The sequence below is a fragment of the Sipha flava genome, unplaced genomic scaffold, assembly GCF_003268045.1.
Source record: "Sipha flava isolate LNK unplaced genomic scaffold, YSA_version1 413_pilon_pilon, whole genome shotgun sequence".
Taxonomy (NCBI): domain Eukaryota; kingdom Metazoa; phylum Arthropoda; class Insecta; order Hemiptera; family Aphididae; genus Sipha; species Sipha flava.
Window position 1 is genome coordinate 25,712 of NW_020273135.1, and position 26,487 is coordinate 52,198.

General features: G+C 34.3%; 1 protein-coding gene across 3 annotated transcripts in view; it reads right to left on the reverse strand.

Annotated features, from left to right (window-relative positions):
• Window positions 1–25,617, reverse strand: part of LOC112688884 — a gene marked incomplete at its 5' end in the record, with an annotated part of 33,974 nt that extends 8,357 nt beyond the window's left edge. The window contains 56 exon segments of one of the 3 annotated variants that reach the window (XM_025562297.1): window positions 64–426; window positions 507–704; window positions 1,225–1,422; window positions 1,825–2,037; window positions 2,161–2,514; window positions 2,575–2,769; window positions 2,847–3,122; window positions 3,187–3,501; window positions 3,621–3,953; window positions 4,392–4,721; window positions 4,823–5,437; window positions 5,504–5,833; window positions 5,911–6,225; window positions 6,301–6,627; window positions 6,703–7,017; window positions 7,085–7,393; window positions 7,457–7,762; window positions 7,850–8,179; window positions 8,259–8,573; window positions 8,795–9,121; window positions 9,189–9,509; window positions 9,580–9,885; window positions 9,956–10,261; window positions 10,349–10,684; window positions 10,771–11,085; window positions 11,225–11,878; window positions 11,963–12,268; window positions 12,331–12,636; window positions 12,711–13,046; window positions 13,104–13,418; window positions 13,486–13,812; window positions 13,900–14,220; window positions 14,430–14,735; window positions 14,799–15,110; window positions 15,171–15,818; window positions 15,895–16,224; window positions 16,319–16,639; window positions 16,739–17,044; window positions 17,106–17,408; window positions 17,473–18,126; window positions 18,203–18,532; window positions 18,636–18,953; window positions 19,049–19,354; window positions 19,429–20,397; window positions 20,462–20,788; window positions 20,906–21,226; window positions 21,381–21,695; window positions 21,761–22,066; window positions 22,130–22,777; window positions 22,873–23,205; window positions 23,262–23,582; window positions 23,650–23,958; window positions 24,064–24,369; window positions 24,446–24,781; window positions 24,908–25,222; window positions 25,285–25,617. In XM_025562297.1, coding sequence (XP_025418082.1) covers window positions 64–426; window positions 507–704; window positions 1,225–1,422; window positions 1,825–2,037; window positions 2,161–2,514; window positions 2,575–2,769; window positions 2,847–3,122; window positions 3,187–3,501; window positions 3,621–3,953; window positions 4,392–4,721; window positions 4,823–5,437; window positions 5,504–5,833; window positions 5,911–6,225; window positions 6,301–6,627; window positions 6,703–7,017; window positions 7,085–7,393; window positions 7,457–7,762; window positions 7,850–8,179; window positions 8,259–8,573; window positions 8,795–9,121; window positions 9,189–9,509; window positions 9,580–9,885; window positions 9,956–10,261; window positions 10,349–10,684; window positions 10,771–11,085; window positions 11,225–11,878; window positions 11,963–12,268; window positions 12,331–12,636; window positions 12,711–13,046; window positions 13,104–13,418; window positions 13,486–13,812; window positions 13,900–14,220; window positions 14,430–14,735; window positions 14,799–15,110; window positions 15,171–15,818; window positions 15,895–16,224; window positions 16,319–16,639; window positions 16,739–17,044; window positions 17,106–17,408; window positions 17,473–18,126; window positions 18,203–18,532; window positions 18,636–18,953; window positions 19,049–19,354; window positions 19,429–20,397; window positions 20,462–20,788; window positions 20,906–21,226; window positions 21,381–21,695; window positions 21,761–22,066; window positions 22,130–22,777; window positions 22,873–23,205; window positions 23,262–23,582; window positions 23,650–23,958; window positions 24,064–24,369; window positions 24,446–24,781; window positions 24,908–25,222; window positions 25,285–25,617 — 19,686 coding nt within the window. 3 annotated transcript variants of the gene reach the window in all.
• Window positions 25,618–26,487: the final 870 nt, after the last annotated feature.

Below are 26,487 nucleotides of genomic sequence, written 5' to 3' on the forward strand. Positions count from 1 at the left end.
AAAAAAAAAAAGTAGAAATTGATTAAATAACATTCTACTCATTAAAAATATTGTTCAACTTACCAATGCATTCAATATATGGATTTCCTTGGAAGCCACTTATACATGTGCATGTTGGTTGATGAGCTTGAGCTAGACACGTTGCCTGCTCAGCACAAGTGTCTTGTTCACAGACAGGTCTGCATCTTCTATTTAATCTATCACATGCTTCATGGTCAGCACAATCTTCATTATATTGACACACTACTGATACACAAGATATCATCGGTGATCCTTGTGTACCGGCTGGACAAATACAATGAGGCTTATGAGCTTGAACAACACACTCGGCTCCATGACCACAACTCTGTGCGGAGCAAGGATTCAAGCAGTTGCTGTTGATACAGGCTTTGTCATAAACACAGTCACTGTCAGTTTTGCAACCAGCTGAAATAGGAATAAGATTGACGATTAATATTGAATTGTATTAATTGATATATCTTAAATATCTAATTGATATATCTTACGTTTATAACATTGGATCTGTGGATTTCCTGCCCATCCATTTGGACAATTACAAATAGGTCGATGGTTAATCGTCACACATTCCGCAGTAATGTCACATGGTTTTGATATTTGACACGGATCTTGGCAATATTGATTGGAGCATATTTTTGAACTTGGACATTCAGAGTCTGTTGTACATTCTGGTGTTGCCAGTGGCACTATAATATGATTTTCAATGTTTAGTTAAATTCAAAAACTGCATTTGTTTCTATTATAAAAATATATTTTTATAGGTAAAACCCATATGTCATGTTTTAACATTTAAATTAGTACTTAATTTATTACATCAAATGTATAATTATAATATTTATTGTTTAAAATTTTAATATTTGGTCAATATTACATTTACGTATGAAAACGATTTTGCTAGGTATTTGTTATATCCAGTATATATTTTTTAAAAATTATCATTTGGCTCTAATATAGGCTGGGGCCATAGGCCCGTGTGTTTGACACACGCAACACAACTGGTTATTGCGGTTCTGGTTATATCAATTTAAAATAAACAATTGTTCACTAGTATATATTTATTGGACATTCTAATAATCAGTTTAAAGGACATCGGGTCATGACAATTTTTGGAAAAAACAATATATTCAAAAAACATAATATTGGCCATCGTAAGTAATTATAAACATTATAAACATATATTATATTACATAATATTAATTATTTTACCTTTGTAACAGCTTATGAATGGATCGCCAGTAAGGCCATCTGGACATCTACAAACAGCTTTATGGTTGTTGATTGTACACAATGCAGTCGATGCACATGGGTTAGATACCGTGCACGGGTTCACACATTGGCGGTTTAGACATGAGTCTGTTGGTTGGCAATCGCTATTGGAAGAACAACCAACCGAAGTCGGAACACCTAAATTACCATATAAAATATACTTTAATAGGTTGTAAGAGCATGAATATATTTTTTTTTCTAGATTTCAATAATAACATGAATTAAACATGTAGTCAGTCAATCTTATAATTTATTTATATACAATAGAAAGACAGTAAATGGAAGTGAAGGGATTGACATAATTAGTATGTATAATTTGTTTGTATAAATTCTGATGTGTTACTAATAAATTAGTATTTTAGAGGATATTTAAAGGAAATAGATAAGCAGCTATAACCTGAAATCACATACAAATTTATATTGATTAGTAATTATATTTTATATTGATGGTTTTTACTGTAATTGTAATAGGATTTTGTTGTTAATACATTTTTAAACATTTTAATAGGTTAGATTTATTATTAAAAATATTCTCTTTACCCAATTTACACTGCACGTCAGCATCACCAACGTAGCCTGGAATACATTGGCATGACATTGTTCTGTGAGGTAAAGTATCTACTACGGTGCATTCTGCATTTGCTCCACACGGTTTGATCTCTTTACATGGGTTTCGGCAATCTCCATTGAAACAGGCTAACTTACTAGCACAGTCAGAATCCATTGAGCATTGAGGTGGAATATCAAGTGGAGCTAATAAACAATAATATATTTTATACCTAATTAAATTGTATATGTATGTGAAATAAACTGATTATATGAACCACTCAATGTCAATGGATTTGTGATATAAATTCAATATACAATGTTACGTACTTAATGTGCAAGAAATATGTGGATTTCCTATATATCCTGGAGGACATCTGCAAGCTGCAATATGATTGGCTACGTTGCACAATGCAGTCGGAGCACAATCACATGGACTTTGACAATGTTGATTTCTGCAAGCTAACGTTGATGGACAGTCCGAATCGATAGTGCATTCAGGTCTTCTACATTCTACGAACGGATCCCCTTCATATGCGGGAGGGCAATAACATCTGGCTCTATGGTAGCCATCAGTTCGACATAACGCGTTGATGCCACAATGAGTGTAAGCACAAGGGTCAACACAGTCTCCATTAACACATGATTTTTCCGGGGGACAATCAGTATCAGCGCGGCAGCCAACTGAAAATAGTAAAATAATTGTTATGATTCAATTTTAAATATTTATTCAATAAATCATACTTTCTATGCATAGGATTTGAGCGTTTCCAGTCATTCCATCTTTGCACACACATACTGATCTGTGTTTTTGAACATAACATAATGCATTTCTAGCACATGTAGTTGGTGATTCTTGACATGGATTTTTACAAGCGTAATTTATGCATGTCTTGTCATTAGAACATTCACTGTCAGTAGTACACTCTGGCTTTGGTTCTTTATGAATAATTATAAAATTAGTAATGTATTATATAACAGCAATATATATTTATTGGTTTAAAGTTTTTCCATACCAGGCGATCGTTGTATTATACATTGTTGTTTTGGTTCTCCGTAGTATCCAGGAGGACATGAACATATAGCATTGTGATTAACCACTTGGCAAATAGCGTTCAATCCACAAACGTCTCGGCATGGATCTTGACATTTTTGCGTGAAACATGCTTTGTCCCTTGGACAGTCTTGGTTAATGATACATTCGGGATACACACATGAGGCGACTTTTCCAATCACTCTACATTGACCGTTGCTACCACAAGGTGACGGATTACATGGATCACTTGGTAATGCTAAATATAAATATTAAGGGATGAATCTATTTATATGTAACTAAAATAAAAAATTATAAATTACCTGGTTGTTGTTTACATTCAACAAATGGATCTCCAATAGTAGGCGGAGGACATGAACATACAGGACTATGGTTAATAGTCTGACAAATTGCTTCATATCCACACACACCAGGACATGGGTCTACACATTTATTGTTGACGCAAGCTTTATTTCGAGGACAATCAGGACTGATTACACACTCAGGTCTACAACCACTAGTTGATGGAGATCCTTCATATCCTTGTAAGCATTCACAAATAGCAGCACCATTCATTATGCGACAGCGGGTATTTGGTCCACATGGTGATGGTACACATGGATTAGATGGAATCGGATCTATGAAATAATTTAAAGGATATAAAATTCCACGATGTGTATAAAATAAAGCTATAGAAAATTATTTCAGTAATAATAGTTAATCTAATAATTAATATGAGATTTTTAGGAATTATTACCTCTAGCTGGTATTGGCTGACAAATTTGGAAAGGATCACCAGTTAAATGTTCTGGACATGAACATATTGGTATATGATTCGAAACAAAGCATATAGCAGATATGCCACACGTACCAGGACATGGGTCTTGGCATTTATTTCTAATACAAGCTTTGTTCATAGCACAATCAGAGCTAACAAGACACTCAGGTCTACAAGATTCATATGGATTTCCTTGATATTCTGGTAAACATTCGCAAATAGCATTTTGATTCTCAACGTGACATCTAGCATTAGGTCCACATGGTGATGGGTAACATGGATCGGCAGGTGAAGTTGGTGTAGGTTGAACAGCTATAATTTCAATACATTTTTTATAAATTTCACATTTATGTATATATATATACACATTATATATCATGTTGGTATTCGTTCATACATGTGTATAAAACAAATTACTACCACATGCAAGTATATAATAATCGTGCAACACATTTATAAAAACATGCAAAATAATCTATAAGCATGCATTCAAATATTTTACAAACCATATGTTAAAAATATTTAAATTAAACTAGACCGGAGACGACGCTGAATTTTGCTATAGTGAGTGTACTTATTTATTAATATTTAATAGATACCTAAACTTAAAATCTAACTTATTTCGAAGTGTCTTATTATTAAATGAAATACAATGAACGTAGTTTTGAAGTTTGCTGTAGTAAATTAAATTATCTATTAAGAACATATTATTATTATTGGCAATATAATGGAAACACGAATAATTCTTACGCTGTGCTTGCTGGATGTTACATGAGACAAAAGGATTTCCAATGTATCCTTGAGGACAAATACACTGAGGTATATGGTTGTATACATGACATTCTGAATTGAAACCACAAGAACCAACACACGGGTCTCTGCATTTCATATTAATGCATGCTAAATCAAATCTACATTCGCTGTTCGATACACATTCAGGACGACACTGTGGAGGTGAACCTTGGTAGTTTGGTAAACATGTACATGTGTAAGTATTTAAGGTTACACGGCATTCTGAATAAGGTCCACATGGACTTGGAACACATGGATTAATTGGATCTTGTTGAGGTTTTAATACAACTGTAAGCAAGTAATATACGAGAAATATTTAAAAATTTGATAATTTATTAAGAAAAAGTTTAATTAGTATTTTGAAAAAACTAGACTCATATTTTATTTACCTGGATAAGAACATTTTGAAAATGGATCTCCTGTTAGGTATAGCGGGCACCTACAAATAGCATTATGATCGATAACTTGACAATCTGCATTAATACCACATGTTCCCGGACATGGATCTCTACACCGTTGATTCAAACAAGCAGTGTTCATCGAACAGTCTGAATTAATTGTACATTCTGGTCGGCAATTAGGAGGATATCCAAAGAAAGTTGGCAAGCATGTACAAATAGCTTGATTGTTCACATCACGGCATTGACTATTTGGTCCGCAAGGAGAAGGTGAACACGGATTTCTTATAACTTGTTCTTGTAATACTTGGTGGCACGTGATAAAAGCATTTCCAGTCATTCCAGGTGGACAATGACACATTGGTATATGATTATAAACCTCACAAATTGCATTGTTTCCACAAGTGCCTATACACGGATTAATGCATTTATTTTTTACACAGGCCTTATCTTTAGCACAATCTTCATTTAAAACACATTCCGGTCGACATCCTCGATAAGGATCTCCTTGATAACCAGCTATACAAGAACAAATACCATTATTACACGTTGCACTCGGTCCACATGGAGATGGATAGCATGGATCGGAATATTGAGGCTTAGGTGCTGAAAATGTAAGAATATATTTATAAAATATATGATTGCTCGGCTCAAAAGTTATTTTTAGCTTACGTGGACTTGGTTTAATATAACAGCTGACAAATGGATCCCCTGTATAACCAACTGGACATGTGCAAATTGGTACATGGTTAATCACGTTGCACTGTGATCCTAATCCACAAGATCCTGGACATGGATCTCTACATTTCTCTCTCATGCAAGCCAAATTGCTAGGACACTCGGCATGAACAATGCACTCTGGTCTACAATTAGGTGGGCTACCTACGTATGTCGATAAACACGAACAAGATGGTGAATTTCCATGTGCTATACATTGAGAGTAAGGACCACAGGGTGATGGTGAACAAGGATTAATCGTAGGTGGCTCTTCAGGTGGTGTATCTAGATTAAGAAAAATATTGTTTAGTAACTGTGTACATTAAATACATAACTATTCATAATTTAAAAAACAAACTTACATTGTATAATAGAGCAATATGTAGATGGATTACCCGTGTAACCAGAGTTACATTTACATATTGGATGATGATTAATAGTTCGACAATAAGCATTCTGTCCACACGTTCCTGGACAAGGATCGACACATTTTTGATTTACGCAAGCTAGATTTTGTGCACATTCAGAGCTAGTAACACATTCAGGTCTACATCCAGGCGGAGTTCCAATAAATGATGGTAAACACGAGCAAATTGCTTGGCCATTGTTTTCCTTGCATATACTATTTGGACCACATGGAGATGGTATACATGGATAATTTGGAACGATTTCAATTTCTGTAAAATTATTATTTTTTAAATATTATTTATCGTAGATGAAATTACAATTATAACTAAATAATATTTACTCACGTTGCGGTGGTATAAGTTTACAGTAGTTGAATGGATCTCCAACATAACCCGGCAAACAAGTACACATTGGAATATGGTTGATAGTTTGACATTTAGCGTTACTACCACAAGTTCCTGGACATGGGTCTTTACATTTATTTGCCATACATGCTTTGTTAGCACTACAGTCTGTATTAATCATACATTCAGGTCGACAACCTTCATAAGGATTTCCGTAATATTCAGGTAAGCAAACGCATGAGCCAGCATTATTTTGTTCTTTACATAATGCATTTGGACCACATGGCGATGGTATACAAGGATTCGTTACTTCTTGGATAGGTTCAGCTAAAAAATATATACATGATATATTTAGTATAATGCATTTTATAAAATTGTATTTAAAATCATGTAATTATTCACCTTGTTGCAATATGCATTGGGTGAATGGATCACCATTATAACCTGGTGGGCAGTTACATCTTGGAGTATGACTAATTACTTTACATACAGCATTTGAAGCACATGAACCAGGGCATGGATCTTTACATTTCATGTTTATACATGCAAGATGATACGGACATTCGTTATTACTGACGCATTCCGGTCGACATTGCGGTGGTGAGCCAATAAAGTTAGGCAAACATGAACACGATGGTGAATTTCCATTGACTTGGCATTGAGAATTTGGACCACAAGGTGAAGGTACGCATGGATTTTGAATTGGTTCCGATGGTACTAAATAATTGATAGCATAATATTAGCTTGAAAGTTTCTTTACGCATAATATAAAAAATTGTATTACATTGTTGTACGTAACATCTTGAAAAAGCATTTCCGGTGAAACCAGGGGGACAATGACAATGTGGTCTATGACTTATAGTATGACATTGAGCATTTTCTCCACAAGCTCCTGGACATGGGTCACGACATTTCTGATTTGAACATGCTCTATTTGGACTACAATCGGAATCAATAGAACATTCAGGACGACAAGTTGGCGGTGTTCCAATATATCCGCTGAGACAGGAACACATTGAATAGCCATTTACTTCTCTACATTGACTATTAGGACCACACGGTGAAGGTTGACATGGATTTGTTTCAATCGGAGCTATTAAATGTATTGATAAAAAATATTAAAACTAAACTAATAGATAAATAATAAAATAATTACCTTGATATGGTAAACATTGAACGAATGCATTTCCAATCATTCCTTGTGGACATCTACACATTGGAATGTGATTATATACTTCACATAAAGCATTTTGACCACAAGTTCCAGGGCATGGGTCTTTACATTTATTTTTAATGCACGCCTTATTTTGAGGGCACTCATTGTTTAGAACACATTCAGGTCTGCACATGCTATATGGATCTCCTTGATATTCAGAAATACATGTACAAATGCCATTGTTACATAATGCATTTGGTCCACACGGAGAAGGATTACAAGGGTCTGAAGCTTGTTGAATAGTTGCTAAATGGCCAAAATTGTAATTAGATAATTGAAAATTTAGTTATAAAATATATATCATACTTGATACTTTATCAATATTATACTCACGTTCAGGTTTGATGTAACAGCTCAAAAATGGGTCTCCGGTGTATCCTTCTGGACAGATACACATTGGGATATGATTAAAAACTTGACAATGAGCATTTGAACCACATGAACCAGGACATGGATCTCTACATTTTTCACGTATACAAGCCACATTACTTGGACAATCAGCATTGATTGTACATTCAGGTCTACAGTTAGGAGGAGTTCCTATATACGACGGAAGACATGTGCATGATGGAGAACCTCCATAGTTTTGACATTGAGAATAAGGACCACACGGTGATGGTATACATGGATTTATTGGTGGCTGAGGTTGGGGTTCTGGAGCATCTAAAAAAAAAAAAAAAAAAAAAATAGGTTACGTTATAAAACTGTTTGATTAAGTAGTTAAAAGATAAATAATCCTTACTTTGCATAGGATAGCAAATAGAAAATGGATCTCCTGTGAACCCTAAATTACATGAACATAGCGGACTATGATTTACAACTCTACAGTTTGCACTTTGTCCACAAACTCCAGGACAGGGATCTACACATTTTTTATTCACACATGCTAAATTCAATGAACATTCAGCACTAGTAGTACACTCAGGTCGACACATTGGGGGGCTTCCAATAAATGATGGCAAACAAGAACATATAGCTTGATTGTTTAGTTCTTTGCACTGACTGTTAGGACCACATGGTGATGGTGTACATGGATATATTGGCTCCATTTGAGTTACTAAAATGAAATACATTGTGATATTTACTGGACTTTTTTTTTTTAATTCTTAAAATAAAAATTCTTAAAATTTTTAATTTTTAAAAATTAATTTTACTAAGTTGACAATCCATTATGTAAAAAAATTAACTACGTAAATGATAAATTAGTGTTATGATATAATACGATCATTTTAGATATTAATTTAAAATATTTTATTGATTTTGTTCTATTAAACTTACTTTGTGGTGGTATATAATTGCAAGATTGATATGGGTTGCCTGTATAACCTGGGTGACAAGTGCACGAAGCAACATGATAAATCACCTGACAATCAGCATTTAATCCACAAGATCCGGGACAAGGATTTTCGCATTTATATTGTATACAAGCTTTATTTGGAGGACAATCAGTGTTAACAATACATTCAGGTTTGCAGCCTTCGTATGGATTTCCAAAATATCCAGGTAAACAACTACATGAGCCAGCATTATTTTGTTCTTTACACTGGGCATTAACTCCGCAAGGTGACGGAGTACAAGGATGCGGATCATCTCTTATAACTACATCTGAAATAGTTCGATGATATAATTAAATAATGATTTTAATTTGAAAGGTTATATATTAGGTTATTACCTTGTTGAACTACACATTGAACCATCGGATTTCCAATATAACCTTGTATGCAATAACACATCGGTGAATGACTAATAACACGACAAATGGAATTCTCTCCACATAACCCGGGGCATGGATCTTTACACTTCATATTAATACATGCCAAATTATATGAACAGTCACTGTTACTAACACATTCTGGTCTACAATTTGGTGGTGCTCCAATATATTCAGGTAAGCATGAACAAGATGGAGATGTTCCTTGAATTTGACATTGGGAGTATGGACCACATGGTGAAGGTACACATGGGTTTCGAATAGGTTCGTCTTCAATTATCGCTTTTGTAAATTTATAATATTTACATTAAATGCAATAATAATAAAAATCAAAAGCCTGATAATAACTTACGTATTTTATTGCATTGAACAAATGCATTGCCAGTAAAACCAGGAGGACAACTGCAAATCGGATTATGATTAACAACATGACATTTAGCACCAACTCCACATGTTCCAGGACAAGGATCTCGACATTTTTGATTGCTACATGCTTTACTTAAAATGCAATCAGAATTAACCATGCATTCTGGATGGCAGGTTGGTGGAGCACCAATATATCCAGTAATACAAGTACAAACAGCTTGTTGATTTATTTCACGACAAAAACTGTTTGGTCCACATGGAGAGGGATTACAAGGGTCTTGGATCACAGAAACTAAATATAAATAGTATAATTATAAATAATGACTATATATAAGTGTTTACTAATTATATTATATAATTACTTTGATAAGGACGGCATTCTATAAATGCATTTCCAGACAATCCTTCAGGGCATCTACACATTGGAATATGGTTATAAACATCACAAATAGCGTTTTGACCACAAGTTCCTGGGCACGGATCTTTGCATTTATACTTTATGCAGGCCTTATTCCTTGCACATTCATCATTTAATATACATTCGGGTCTACAACCAGTATATGGATCTCCTTGGTATTCTGGTAAACAAGTGCAAATGCCATCATTGCAAATTGCATTTGAACCGCATGGAGATGGGAAGCATGGATCAGTGTTTGGTATTATTGGTTCTAAAAACAATTCATATATTTCAGTCAAATTACTAGTATATTTTGCATTAGAGATAATAATAGTTAAATGTCTGTAATCATACTAACCATCTTGTGGTTTTAGTGCACATGAACTGAATGGGTCTCCTATATAACCACTAGGACAGTAACAATTAGGTGTATGATTATTTACTGTGCATAGTGCTCCTACGCCGCATGAACCCGGGCACGGATCTCGACATTTTTCATTTATACAAGCTTTATTGCTTGGACATTCAGCACTAATGACACACTCTGGCTTGCAGTTTGGTGGATTACCAATGTACTGAGGTAAACAAGAACACGATGGATATCCTCCTTGGTCACGACATATAGAAAATGGTCCACACGGGTTTGGATAGCATGGATTTATTGGTTCTATTGGAGTTTGTTGTATTGGAGGTTCTAAAACATATTCATGTTCGTTATTTATTCTTAAATTATGTGTTTGTTATTACGGTATTAAAAGTAAATAATATATTTAAACATACTTGGTATTTGATAACATTGTGAAAATGGATTTCCCGTATATCCTGTAGTACATGTACAAATAGGGCTATGATTTATAGTTTGACAATATGCGTTATAACCACACATTCCAGGACAAGGATCTTTACATTTTTGACCAATACAAGCTTTATCATGACTACATTCACTACTAATTACACATTCGGGCCGGCAGCTAGGAGGACTTCCAATGTATTCGGGAAGACACGAACATATTGCTTGACCATTAAGTTCTTTGCATTGGCTATTTGGTCCACAAGGTGATGGACTACATGGATTTATTGGTTCCATTGGAGTTTCTAAAATGAAGATAGAAAATAATTATTATTATACTATAAAATCGTACAAAAAAGAGTAAGTATCTAAGTATGTATTATATTGTCTATATATATTTTATTCTTTTACATATACATAATAATTGTATTATAATATAATTACGTTGTGGAGGAATTATTGAACAATATCTAAATGGATCTCCAGTATACCCATTGAAACAAGTACACATAGGCACATGGTTAATTATTTGACATTCAGCATTTGGACCACACAGTCCTGGGCAAGGATTTTCACATTTATTTCTTCTACAAGCTTCATTTTGTGGACAATCTGAATTAACTACACACTCAGGCATGCATCCATTATATGGATCGCCAAAATATTCTGGTAAACACATGCAAGATCCAGCACCATTTTGCTCTTTACATAATGCATTTGAACCACAAGGTGATGGATGACATGGATTATAGTATTCTTGAGGGATTGGTTCAGCTTGTTGTATATTACATTGTATTATTGGATTTCCAGTGTAACCAGATAAACAATAACATTTTGGAACATGGCTTATTACTTTACATTCTGCATTCTGACCACAAGACCCTGGACATGGATCTCGGCATTTCATATTTATGCAAGCTAAGTGATATGGACATTCACTGTTGATAATGCATTCTGATTTGCAATGTGGCGGTGAACCAATAAAAGTAGGCAAACAAGAACATGATGGTTGACCACCAATATCTTGACATTGAGCATTAAATCCACATGGTGATGGTATACAAGGATTTTCATTAATTTCTTCTACTGGTGCAGCTTCTGCAAATTTAATAAAATATTATTTATAAATTTAAATATTATATGTAGATATTAAGAAAATATGAAAATATAAATATTCCTTACGTAATGGATGACAATGGACAAAAGCATTTCCAGTAAATCCTGATGGACAGTTACATATAGGACTATGATTAATAACTTGACATTTAGCTCCTATTCCACATGTTCCAGGACAAGGATCCTTGCATTTTTGATTGCTACAAGCTTCATTTTGATTACAATCAGAATTGGTAGTACATTCTGGTCTACATAGAGGAGGTGATCCTATGTAATTTGCTACACAAGAACATACAGCATGATTGTTGATTTCTCTACATTGACTATTTGGTCCACAAGGAGAAGGATTACATGGGTATACTTGAGCTTGAACTAAAGAAATAAATAGAAGTTGTATTAATTTAATTCAAAATTAATATACTTTTGTATATTACTTTCAGACGGTTTGCATTCTATAAATGCATTTCCAGACATTTTTTCAGGGCACCGGCACATTGGGATGTGGTTATAAACGTCGCATATTGCATTATGACCACATATTCCTGGACATGGATCTTTACATTTTCGATTTATACATGCTTTATTTAGCGGACAATCATTATTTAGTACGCATTCAGGTCTACATCCTATATAAGGATCTCCTTGATATTCCAATAAACATGTGCACACGCCATTATTACATTGCGCATTATGTCCACATGGAGATGGATTACATGGATCACTGTTTTCAATCGGAGCGGCTAAAAATTATTTGAAGTAAAAAAGTTTGTTAATTGACATTGAGTTCAAAATTAATAAAAATAAAAACACATACCTTCTTGTGGTTTGGTATAGCAACTAGTGAATGGATCACCAATCATACCATATGGACATACACACATAGGAGTGTGATTTAAAACATTGCACTCGGCATTATAGCCACATGAACCTGGACAGGGATCCCTACAGTGTTCATTAATACATGCTTTATTTGATGGACATTCGGAGTTCATAACACATTCGGGTCTACAATTTGGAGGACTTCCAATGTATTGAGAAAGACAACTGCATGATGGAACACCTTGGTTATCATTACATTGTGAATATGGGCCACAAGGCGATGGTATGCATGGATTAGTATATTCAACTGGCGAATATTGAGGTGGTGGTACTAAAAATATAAGGTATTAGTACCGAGGTTAAAATATATAAATTAAAGAATAATTACTTGGTACTGGGAAACAATGTGTAAATGGATCCCCGGTAAATTTAGGTCGACAAGAACAAATTGGACTGTGATTGATAACTTTGCAATCAGCATTTTGTCCACAAATACCAATACATGGGTTGGTACACTTTTGATTTGAACATGCTTCGTTATTATTACATTCTGAACTCATTACACATTCTGGTTTACATCCAGGAGGGCTTCCAACGAAACTTGGTAAGCATGAACATATTGCTTGATCATTGATAGATTTACACTGACTATTTGGTCCACATGGTGAAGGATAACACGGGTTGATGGGCTCTATTGGAGAGGCTGTAGATAAAAAATTAGTATTATTTATTTATTTTTCTTTTATATAAGTATTGTTTCAATAAATTACATTGTTGTGGAACTATAGAACAGTATCTGAATGGATCACCAGTAAATCCATTTATACATGTACAGATAGGTAAGTGATTAACCACATGACAGTCTGCATTTTGCCCACACGTTCCTGGACATGGATCTTTACATTTGCTCATCATACAAGCCTTATTAGAAACACAATCTGAATTAACTGTACATTCTGGTCTACAACTTTCATATGGATTTCCTATATATTCTGGCAAGCAAACGCATGATCCTGCACCATTTTGTTCTTTACATACTGCATTCACTCCACAAGGTGATGGTACGCACGGATTTATATACTCTTGAGGTATAGGATCTTCAATATAATTTAATTTAAATTGATATACATAATTATTATAGTAAAGTAAAAATTATCAAAAAGAATTAAAAAAAAATATTTTACCTTGTTGAACTGAACAGAAAGTAAACGGATTTCCAACATATCCTGATTGGCAATGACAAGTTGGTGCGTGACTTATGACTTGACATATAGCATTAACTGCACATGACCCCGGGCAAGGGTCTTTACATTTCATATTTATACATGCCTTATCATAAGAACATTCACTGTTAGTGATACATTCTGGTCTACAATTTGGAGGAGACCCAATAAATTCAGACAGACATGAACATGAAGGTGTATCTCCTTTTACTTGACATTGTGAGTTTGGACCACATGGAGTTGGGACGCAAGGATTACCTACTGGTAATGGTACGTCAGCAGCTAAATAAAAATATAGATAATTTAATAATTATAAAAGTACAAATATAATTGATAATGTGGCTATTTTTTTTTTTATGAAAATGGGTTTATATTTTTGAGGTATTATTGAATTTTTAAACTATCTTCATTTGTGTTAGTTGTGAATATTTCTACTAGTTATTATTTGATTGATTTAGTGGAGTAACCTAAAATATATCTCAAATACTTACGTATTTGGTAACAATTCATAAATGAATTTCCTGTATATCCAGGTGGACAGCTACAAATTGGACTGTGGCTTATAACTTGACATTTAGCATTTATACCGCAAACTCCTGGACATGGGTCTATACATTTTTGATTGGAGCAAGCTTGATTTTGTCTACAGTCTGAACTCGTTATACATTCAGGACGGCACAATGGTGGTACTCCAGTATAACCCAAAACACATGAACATACTGCTTGTCTATTAATTTCTCTACACTGACTAAATGGTCCGCATGGAGATGGATTACATGGATCGTATATCACTGGGTCTAGACGAAATTATAACAGATTAGTTTATTTATTTTATAAAATTTATTGTTGCATCTATGTACCGCTTTGTTGTGGGCTACAAATGACAAAAGCATTGCCTTGCATTCCTTCTGGACAACGACACATTGGTATATGATTATACACATCGCATATAGCGTTTTGTCCACACGTTCCAGGACAAGGGTCTATACACTTATTTTTCATACACGCTTTATTTCTTGGACAATCAGTATTCAATACGCATTCTGGCCTACATCCTGTGTACGGGTCTCCTTGGTATTCACTTAAACATGTACATTTACCATTGTTGCAAAGAGCGTTTGGACCACAAGGTGACGGATTACACGGATCTGAGTAGACTGGTGTTTGAATAACTGTTAAAAATTATATAAATTATAACAATTATAAAATTATTTTTAAATAATATTAAGTACCTGGCTTGATATCACATTTTATGAAAGGATTTCCTTCATAACCATCAGGACAAGAGCATATAGGGGTATGGTTAATAACATTACACTGAGCACCCCAACCACATGATCCTGGGCATGGATCTTGACATTTTTCTCTCATACAAGCTTCATTGCTAGGACATTCAGAGTGCATAATACATTCTGGTCTACAGTTTGGTGGACTACCAATGTATTGAGCTAGACAAGAACATGATGGATTACCCGCATGAACTTTGCACACAGCATATGAACCACATGGTGATGGTATGCATGGGTCAGTATAAATGGGTTCGTTTAATGGTGGTGGTTGTGGTAATGGTATTGGATGGCAATGTAAAAATGGATCTCCGGTATATCCGGAATTACACGAACACATTGGAATATGGTTCATTACTCTGCAGACAGCATTTTGAGCACAACGATCTTCGCACGGATTTTTGCATTTTTGATTAATACAAGCGAGACTTGTTGAACATTCAGCATTTAATACACATTCTGGTCGACATCCTGGAGGGCTCCCTATATAGTTTGGTAAACATGAACAAACAGCTTGTTGATTAATATCTCGACATTGACTATTTGGTCCACACGGAGATGGTGTACATGGATAGACTGGCTGTACTTCGGCTTCTATAAGGATAAATAAAAAATGATTTATTAAAATTTAAAAAAAAAGTCTTTCGGAAGTGTAAATATAAAATATTACGTTGTGGTGGTATAATATGACAGTAACGGAATGGATCTCCTGTATAGCCATTATAACATGTGCACAATGGTGAATGATTAATAACTTGACATTCAGCGTTTTGGCCACATGTTCCTGGGCATGGATCTTTGCATTTATTATTTATACATGCTTTATTAGATTGACATTCTGCATTGACAATGCATTCAGGTTTACACCCTTCATATGGATTGCCGAAAAATTCTGGTAAACAAGAACAAGATCCAGCTCCATTTTGTTCTTTACAAATGGCATTGATACCACATGGAGATGGCTCACAAGGATTTAAATATTCTTGTGGAATAGGATCAGCTATAAAAGAAATCATTATTATATAGTGAAATGTATAATGTATATACTATATTATTTTTAATAAGCGTATCAAATAAATAAATAACTTTATTACCTTGCTGTGGTAAACACTCAGTGTATGGGTTTCCAATAAATCCAATGGGACATGAACATCTTGGCGTGTGGCTTATAACTCTACATTCAGCAGTCGGCGCACAAGCTCCAATACAAGGGTTTTTACATTTCATGTTCATGCAGTATAAATGATTTGGACATTCACTGTTGCTTACACACTCCGGTTTACAATTCGGAGGTGAACCAATAAAATCAGATAAACAAGAACATGATGGTGATTCACCTTGAACTTTACATTGCGAATTCGGGCCACAAGGTGACGGAATACAAGGATTTCCAATGGGTTGTGGAATATCTGCAGCTGTTACAAAATAACATGTACTTTTTTAAGTTAAACAACTTTGATTTTGAGTTTTACTATTATTAATTTACTATTTTTATTCAGTTTTTTTATACTTACGTTTTGGGTAACATCGAACAAATGGATTACCAGTATAACTAGGCACACAACTACAGATTGGACTGTGATTAATGACTTGGCATTTGGCGTTTACACCACAAACTCCAATACATGGGTTGATGCACTTTTGATTTGAACATGCTTTATTACTATTACAGTCCGAATTTACAGTACATTCTGGGCTACACGATGGCGGAACTCCCAAGTAGCCAACAATACAAGAGCACACAGCTTGTCCATTGATTTCTCTACAATGACTGTTGGGCCCACACGGTGATGGGCTGCAAGGATGAATATCAATCGGAACTGAAAATATAATATTCCAAATATAAAGTATTTATATAAACAGCGAGGAAAAGTATTTTACTTTGTTGTAAGGCAGAACATCTGATAAATGCATTTCCTTCTGTTCCTTCTGGACATCGACACATTGGTATATGATTGTAAACATCACATATTGCATTTTCTCCACACGTACCTTTGCATGGATTGGTACATTTATTGCGAACACAAGCTTTTTCTCTGGAGCAATCGTTATTAATAACACATTCTGGTCTACAACCAGAGTATGGATCTCCAAAATATTCGTTTATGCATGAACATTGACCATTATTACAGATAGTATTCGGACCACATGGAGATGGGTAGCATGGATCTTTTTCGATAATTTCTGGAACTAAAAATGTTAATTTTCCTAAAGCTGATGATTTTTTTTTTATTTTCAAGTAATTTACCATTTTGAATTGGTTTGATATAGCATGATGTAAAAGGATCTCCAGTAAATCCTTCACGGCATATACAATTTGGTGTGTGGTTTATGACATTACAGTAAGCTTCAACACCACAAGATCCTGGACATGGGTCTTGACATTTCTCTCGGATACATGCCAAATTGCTGGGGCAATCATTGTTCATCACACATTCTGGTCTACAATTAGGTGGATTACCGAAATATTGTGATAAACATGAACATGATGGAGTTCCACCGATATCTCTACACTCCGAGTACAAACCACACGGTGATGGAATACAAGGATTTGTATAAATAATTTCATCTTGCTGTGGCGGAGGTGGTGGTATTGAATAACAACGAGAAAATGGATCTCCTTGATATCCAGGTTGACATGAACAAATTGCGTTATGTTTTATAACTTTGCAGATGGCATTTAAACCACATGGTCCAGGGCATGGGTTGACACATTTTTGATTAATACACGTGTGAATATCACTGCATTCAGAACTTAAAACACATTCAGGTCTGCATCCTGGAGGACTTCCTTGATATGTTGGAAGACATGAACAGACGGCTTGGCCATTTATTTCTCTACATTGGCTGTTTGGTCCACATGGTGATGGAGTACAAGGTGTATTTGGTTCTTGTTGAATTACTAAGAACAATTAAAATTTCACATAAATTAAATTGAAAAATGTAATAAAATTTAAATTAATAAAATTTCTTTTTACTTTGTGGTGGAATTAGATTACAGTATTTGAAAGGATCTCCAGTATAACCATTATAACACGTGCACATCGGAAGGTGATTGATTACCAAACATTCCGCGTTTGGTCCACAAGATCCAGGACATGGATTTTGACACTTATTTCTTATACACGCTTTATTAGATGCACAATCTGTATTAAGTATGCATTCGTATCTGCATCCATCATAAGGATTTCCTTGGAAACCAGGCAAACAACTACATGAACCAGCACCATTTTGTTCCTTACAAACAGCATTTGTACCACACGGTGAAGGTTCACATGGTGATAAATACTCAATTGGTACGGGATCAGCTAGAAAAATATAGTTATAGTTTAAAACCGATAAATTTGTGCTCAAAAATAATTGTATTATTTAAAAATAAAATAATTTAATACATTCAAATTTTTTTCTTACCTTGTTGAATATAACATTGAATAAATGGATCTCCAATGTAGCCAGATAAACATGAACATCTTGGTACATGGCTAACTACTTGACATATAGCATTTTGACCACAAGATCCTGGACAGGGATCTTTACATTTCATATTGACACATGCTTTATTGTAATTACATTCGCTATTAGTAATACATTCTGGTTTACAATTTGGCGGAGATCCAATAAATTCAGGTAAACATGAGCAAGAAGGAGTATCTCCTTTCACTTGGCATTGTGAGTTAGGTCCGCAAGGAGATGGAATGCATGGGTTTCCAACAGGCTCAGGCAAAGCCACTGCAAATCAATGAAAATAATTTAATCAATTAAATAATTTTTAAATATACAATTAAATTTATGTATGTATTCTAGGATTTTAAAAATTAACTTACATATAGTATGACAACGGACAAATGGATCACCCGTCATACTTTGTGGACAACTACATATTGGGTTATGGTTAATAACTTGGCATTTTGCACCGACTCCACATGTTCCTATACATGGGTTTCTACATTTTTGGTTTGAACAGGCTTCAGTTAAATAACAATCCGCATTAATTGTGCATTCTGGTCTACATGATGGTGGACTACCAATATATCCCACAATGCAAGAACAAACAGCTTGATTATTTATTTCTCTACATTGACTGTTAGGTCCACAAGGTGATGGATTACATGGCTGTGTAACAATTTGCTCTAAAATATACAAAAGTAATTCAATGTTATAAAATGTTTATTAATTATTAATGCAGTTGTAAAAGTATACAAACCTTGTAATATTGGTAGGCACTGAGTAAACGCGTCACCTTCTAAGCCTTCTGGACATCGACACATTGGTATATGGTTATATACTTCACAAATGGCGTTGTAACCACATGTTCCTGGACATGGATTCACACATTTATTTCGAATGCAAGCCTTATCTCTAGAACACTCGTCATTCAGAACGCATTCTGGTCTACATCCAAAGTATGGATCGCCTTGATATTCCGGCAAGCACGTGCAAATTCCATTATTGCACATTGCATTAGTACCGCATGGTGATGGATTACACGGATCTATTTCTACGTCAGATATAACTGGAATTTGAGGTTTAGGAAAACAGCTTACAAATGGATCTCCTGTAAATCCGTCTGGACATTGGCAAATAGGAACATGATTTAAAACGTTACAAGTTGCTCCAATTCCACAAGAACCAGGACATGGATCGCGACATTTTTCTTTCATACAAGCGTTATTGCTAGGACATTCTGCATTAATTGTGCATTCAGGTCTACAATTTGGTGGACTTCCAGTATACTGTGACAAACAACTACAAGAAGGATAACCGCCATAGTTTCTACATTCGGAGTATGGACCACATGGTGATGGAACACATGGATTTATTGGTATCAGTTCATCCTGTGATGGTGGTGATGGTGATGGTGGTATTAAATAGCATCGTGAAAAAGGGTCCCCGGTGTATCCAGGACTACATGTGCATATCGGACGATGCTTGATTGTTTTACATTGTGTGTTTTCACCACACTGACCAATACAAGGGTCAGCGCAATGTTGATTTATGCACGCAAGATTTTGAGGACAATCTTGACTAATGAGACATTCTGGTCGGCAATTAGGCGGACTTCCTATATAATTTGTTAAACATGAACATACTGCCTGTAAATTAACTTCTCGGCATTGACTATTCGGTCCACACGGAGAAGGTGAACATGGATTAATTGGTTCAGATTGAATTTCTAGAAAATAAAATAAATTAAATTATTGAAGTACAATAACAATTAATAAGCATAAAAAGCTTACGTGGAGGTGGAATCAGGCTACAATATTTATAAGGATTTCCGGTATATCCATAATTACATGAGCATGTAGGTGAATGATTTATCACTTGACAAATTGCCGATGGAGCACATGTGCCAGGACATGGATCTGTACATTTATTTCCCATACAAGCTTTATTTGATGAACAATCAGTATTGACTGTACACTCAGGTCTACAGAGTTCATAAGGATTTCCAAAATATTCAGGTAAGCAAATACAAGATCCAGCTCCATTTTGCTCTTTACAAATCGCATTTGCTCCACAAGGTGATGGAATACAAGGGTTTGTAATTTCTTCGACTGGTTCAGCTATTATTACATAAAATATTAGTGTAATAATTAAAAAGGGTTTTAAGAAAACTGTTATTAAAAATTAAATTAATATAAATATGCATTTGTACAATTATATATGCTTTTAATATTTACCTTGTTGAATTATACATTGTGTGAAAGGATCTCCAGTGTATCCTGGATAGCAAACACATTGAGGAGTATGACTTATGACATTGCATTGCGCATTTTGTCCACAAGATCCTGGACAAGGATCTTTACACTTCATATTTTTACATGCCAAATGATATGGGCATTCGCCGTTACTAATACATTCTGGTCTGCAGTTTGGTGGTGATCCAATGAAGTCAGGTAAACAAGAACAAGATGGCGACTGCCCTTTTACTTGACATTGTGAATTAGATCCACATGGAGATGGCACGCAAGGTTGTTCTATTGGTATTGGATCATTAATAGCTAAAAATAAATGTAAATTAATTAAATGAGCAAATATATGTATCATACTTGTTATAATATATTATTTAAATACTTTTTATATTTTTTAAACGGAATTTAACTAATATAGAATAAAAAACGATGAAAATAAGTGAAATTATATATTTATTCTTACGTATTGCATGACACGAAGAAAATGGATTTCCTGTTAATCCAGTGGGGCAGCTACAAATAGGTTTATGGTTGTATACACGACAAATTGCTCCAATACCACATACTCCACGGCAGGGATCGTGACATTTTTGGTTTGTACATGCTTCATTTAAATTACAATCAGAATTTATAGTACATTCTGGTCTACACGATGGTGGCACCCCTAAATAACCTATTGTGCATGAACACACTGCTTGTCCATTAATCTCTCTGCATTGACTATTAGGTCCACATGGAGATGGATAGCATGGATTTACGTTTATAACAGGGATCACATCTATAATAGTTAAATAAAAAATTCATATATACTATACATTTTAATTATTTAACTTTTAAACATACCATGTTGAACCAAACAGTTAATAAAGGCATTTCCCTGCATTCCATCAGGGCATCTACACATAGGTATGTGATTATATACTTCACAGATTGCATTTGTTCCACAAGTTCCAGGACAAGGATCTTTGCATTTATTTTGTATACAGGCCTTATTTCTAGGACAGTCATTGTTAAGCACACATTCAGGTCTACATCCTGAATACGGATCACCTTGGAATTCTGGTTTGCATTTACAAATACCGTTATAACATTCAGAATTTGGACCACAAGGTGATGGATTACATGGGTCTGAATATTCTGGTTCTGGAACTACATAGTTGTATAAGTTATATTTAGATCATAGTTTAATAACAATGGTGCATTCAAATTTACCTATCGGAGGTTTCAGCTTACAGCTTTCAAAAGGATTGCCTTCGTAGCCATCTGGACATAAACATATTGGAGTATGATTGACTACATTACATAAGGCATTTATACCACATGATCCAGGGCATGGATCTTGACATTTTTGTTTCATACATGCTTTATCTCTAGGACATTCCGCATTAATTGTACATTCAGGACGACAGTTAGGTGGACTTCCAATGTATTGGGCTAAACATGAGCAAGATGGAATGCCATTCTGTTCTTTACATTGAGAATATGGACCGCACGGAGATGGAACACATGGGTTGACATATATTGGGTCGTATTGTGGTGGAGGAGGTGGAATTTGATAACAACGAATAAATGGATCTCCAGTAAAACCATTAATGCACGAGCAAACTGGACTGTGATTGATTACTTTGCAGTTTGAGTTTTGTCCACATGGTTCAGGGCACGGATTTGAGCACTTTTGTTTTATGCATGCCATATTTGGAGCACATTCAGAATTAGTTACGCATTCCGGTCTGCATCCTGGTGGACTTCCTACGTATGAAGGGAGGCATGAGCAAACTGCTTGATAGTTGATTTCTCGACACTGACTATTGGGTCCACATGGAGAAGGTGCACATGGATTACTTGGTTCTATTTCAGTTTCTGTATTATAAATCAATAAAATGTCAATATTATATTTAAATGTTACTTATGTTTCATAAAAATGAAATAACTTCATAAAAAATGTATTAACTTACGTTGTGGTGGAGGTATTAGATTACAATATCTAAATGGATCACCAGTATATCCTTGATAGCAAGAACACATAGGCAAATGATTCACAACTTGACACTCAGCATTTTGACCACAAGTTCCAGGACATGGGTTCTTACATTTGTAATTTGAACATGCTTTATTTGATGCACAGTCTGTATTTAAAACACATTCTGGCCTACATCCTTCATATGGATTTCCATAGTACTCGGGCAAACATGTGCACGAACCAGCTCCATTTTGTTCTTTACATATTGCATTTGTACCACAAGGAGATGGTATACATGGATTTAAATTTTCTTGAGGAATTGGATCAGCTAAGTATAAAATATGTTGTTAATTTATAATAATTCAGGATATACGATTAATTTACCTTGTTGTATAATGCATTGTGAAAATGGATCTCCTACATAACCATTTCGACATTTGCAAATAGGCGAGTGGCTTACTACATGGCATTCAGCGTTTGGTGCACATGATCCTGGGCAAGGATCTTTACATTTCATATTAGTGCAAGCTAAATTGTAAGCACATTCACTATTTGTAATACACTCAGGTTTGCAATGCGGTGGTGATCCAATAAATTGAGGTAAGCAAGAGCACGACGGTGATTCACCTTGAACTTTGCATTGTGAATTCGGTCCGCAAGGTGACGGAATGCAAGGATTACCCACGTATTGCGGTACATCAGCAGCTATATTTAATTTTATAATTATTATTTTTAAGTCCCACTTAAAATAAATTTATGTTAATATATTTACGTTTATTGTAACATCTTGTAAATGGATCACCAATTAAATTTCCTGGACAACTACATATTGGGTTGTGATTTATGACTTGACAATTTGCACCAATACCACAAATACTTGGACATGGGTTTCGACACTTTTGATTAGAACATGCTTCATTCAGATTACAGTCTGAATTAATTGTGCATTCAGGTCTACATAAAGGAGGTGCTCCTAAATATCCTGAAATGCACGAACATACTGCAACGCCGTTCATTTGTTTGCATTGACTATTTGGTCCACATGGAGATGGGGCACATGGGTTAATTACTTCAATTGGTGCTGGAAAACAGGTAATCAAATATTATTGTACATTGTCTGCATTAGCATCAAAAGTTAATAAGAAAGAAATATCGTTTATATTACATTAAAATTAGTTTCTTTTACCTTGCATTGGTTGACAATTGATAAATGCATTTCCGTTCATGCCTTGAGGACATGTACACATTGGAATATGATTATACACATTACAAAGTGCATTTGTTCCACATGTTCCTTGACATGGATCTTTACATTTATTATTGATGCATGCTTTATTAACTGGACAATCCGTATTCAAGATACACTCTGGACGACAACCTGCGTATGGGTCACCATGATATTCGTTTAAACAAGTGCAAATACCATTATTGCATACAGCATTTGATCCACATGGTGATGGATTACAAGGATCAGAGTATTGTGGTTCAGGCGCTAGAAATTAAAAATATTGTCATTGATTTTTAATAATGGTTATAAAAGTCTAAATAATTAAAAAATCAATACTTACGAGATGTTGGTTTTATGTAGCAAGTTGTAAATGGATCTCCCGTATAACCATCAATACATGCGCATACTGGATTGTGATTGTAAACGCTACAATGAGCATTCACACCACATGAACCAGGACATGGGTCTTGACACTTTTGTTTCATACAAGCTTTATCTTTAGAACACTCTTCGTTAATCGTACATTCTGGTCTACAGTTTGGTGGTGATCCTATATAGTTTTCTTGACAAGAACAAGAAGGGTACCCGTTAGTATCCCTACAATAGGAATAAAGTCCACATGGTGAAGGTATACAGGGGTTAATTGGTTCATTTTGTATCGGTGGTGATGGTAAGTCTGTCAACAATGAAATATTTAAGTAATTAGAATAATTTATAGTATTAATTTAATATACGAGGAATATTTGTAAGTGTATTTATATAAGTTTATGTTTGAGTGTATGATATTCAAAACCATACTTACATTGTATAGCATAACAACTTGAAAATGGATCACCGGTAAATCCTCCTTCACATGAACATATAGGGCTATGGTTTATTACTTTACATTTTGAATTAGAACCACAAGCATTTAAACATGGATCTACACATTTTAAATTTCTACACGATTTATATTTATCACATTCCGAATTCACCACACATTCTGGTCTACAACTTGGGGGATTTCCTAAATACGATGGTAGACATGAACATACTGCTTGATTATTTATTTCCTTGCATTGACTGTTTGGTCCACAAGGTGAAGGGATACAAGGATTAATTGGATCCGCTTGTACTTCTATAAATATATTTCCGTAATTAATTACCTATAATTGATTTTAATAACTTATCTATACTAACGCTGTACAGATGGAAGTGGTATGCAGTATTTGTATGGATCACCAGTAAAACCAGTTGTACAAGTACAAGATGGCAAATGATTTGTAACGTAACATTCTGCATTTTGACCACAAGTTCCAGCACATGGGTTTTGACACTTGTTTTTCACACAAGCTTTTTGAGGTGTACAATCAGAATTTATGACACATTCTGGTCTACAACCTTCATATGGATTCCCATAATACTCCGGTAGACAACTACATGAACCAGCACTATTATACTCCTTACACACAGCATTCATTCCACAAGGTGAAGGAACACACGGATTTAAAGGTTCCTGATATATTGGCAACGCTATAATTATAATTTAAATAGTAAATATTATTTTGAAAAAATTCTACAGGAGTTATACCAATATACTCACCATTTAGTGTACATTTATGGTTATACAATTATTTAGTAAGCTCTTACTTTTCTTTTACATCTGTTACATGATTAGTGATAGCTATTCAAAAATTGAGCAGATAAGATCAACATCATTTTGGGAAGTACCTATTTCTAGGTTTAAAACAACAATTATGACAGTTTTGTAATACTTAAGATACAATTGAACTAATTGTAGTTTCTTACCTCTGTATGTTCTGAAACTTTATAGTAAGTTAATAATCCTTATACTATTTTGAAAAGGCAACTTACCAATATTGATTGTAATTATACTTATATTAAATATATTTTATTTGTGATATAAAACACCTAAGTATTATTCTAACTCTTATACTAACTTATATTAATTTAATTATAAAATTATATGAAACTCAGAATCATTAAGTAACTTAATGCACATAAAACACATCAAATTCAACGTCTCCAGTTCTTATCAATATAATATTGAAAAAGTAGTTACTACTTATAAATATTACGTATAATATATGTAAACCGTGCATTTTTTTTACAAAATAAAATATAACTATATCATACAAATGCAAATCTCAACACATGCAAATTTAATTTATTGAATACATTTGAAAATGTATTGAAGTATTCAAAAACAACAAAATGCATTTAGCTATTAAATACAACTACAAAGATAAATTATTCTGTATAGCTTTAAAACTTAACAATTAAAGCTTAAGATATGTATATACAGTATTTTACTATCAATTATTAAATAAAACTGAATCATATAACATGCTCACAAGATGCAATTTTAAACTTATTTTTCTG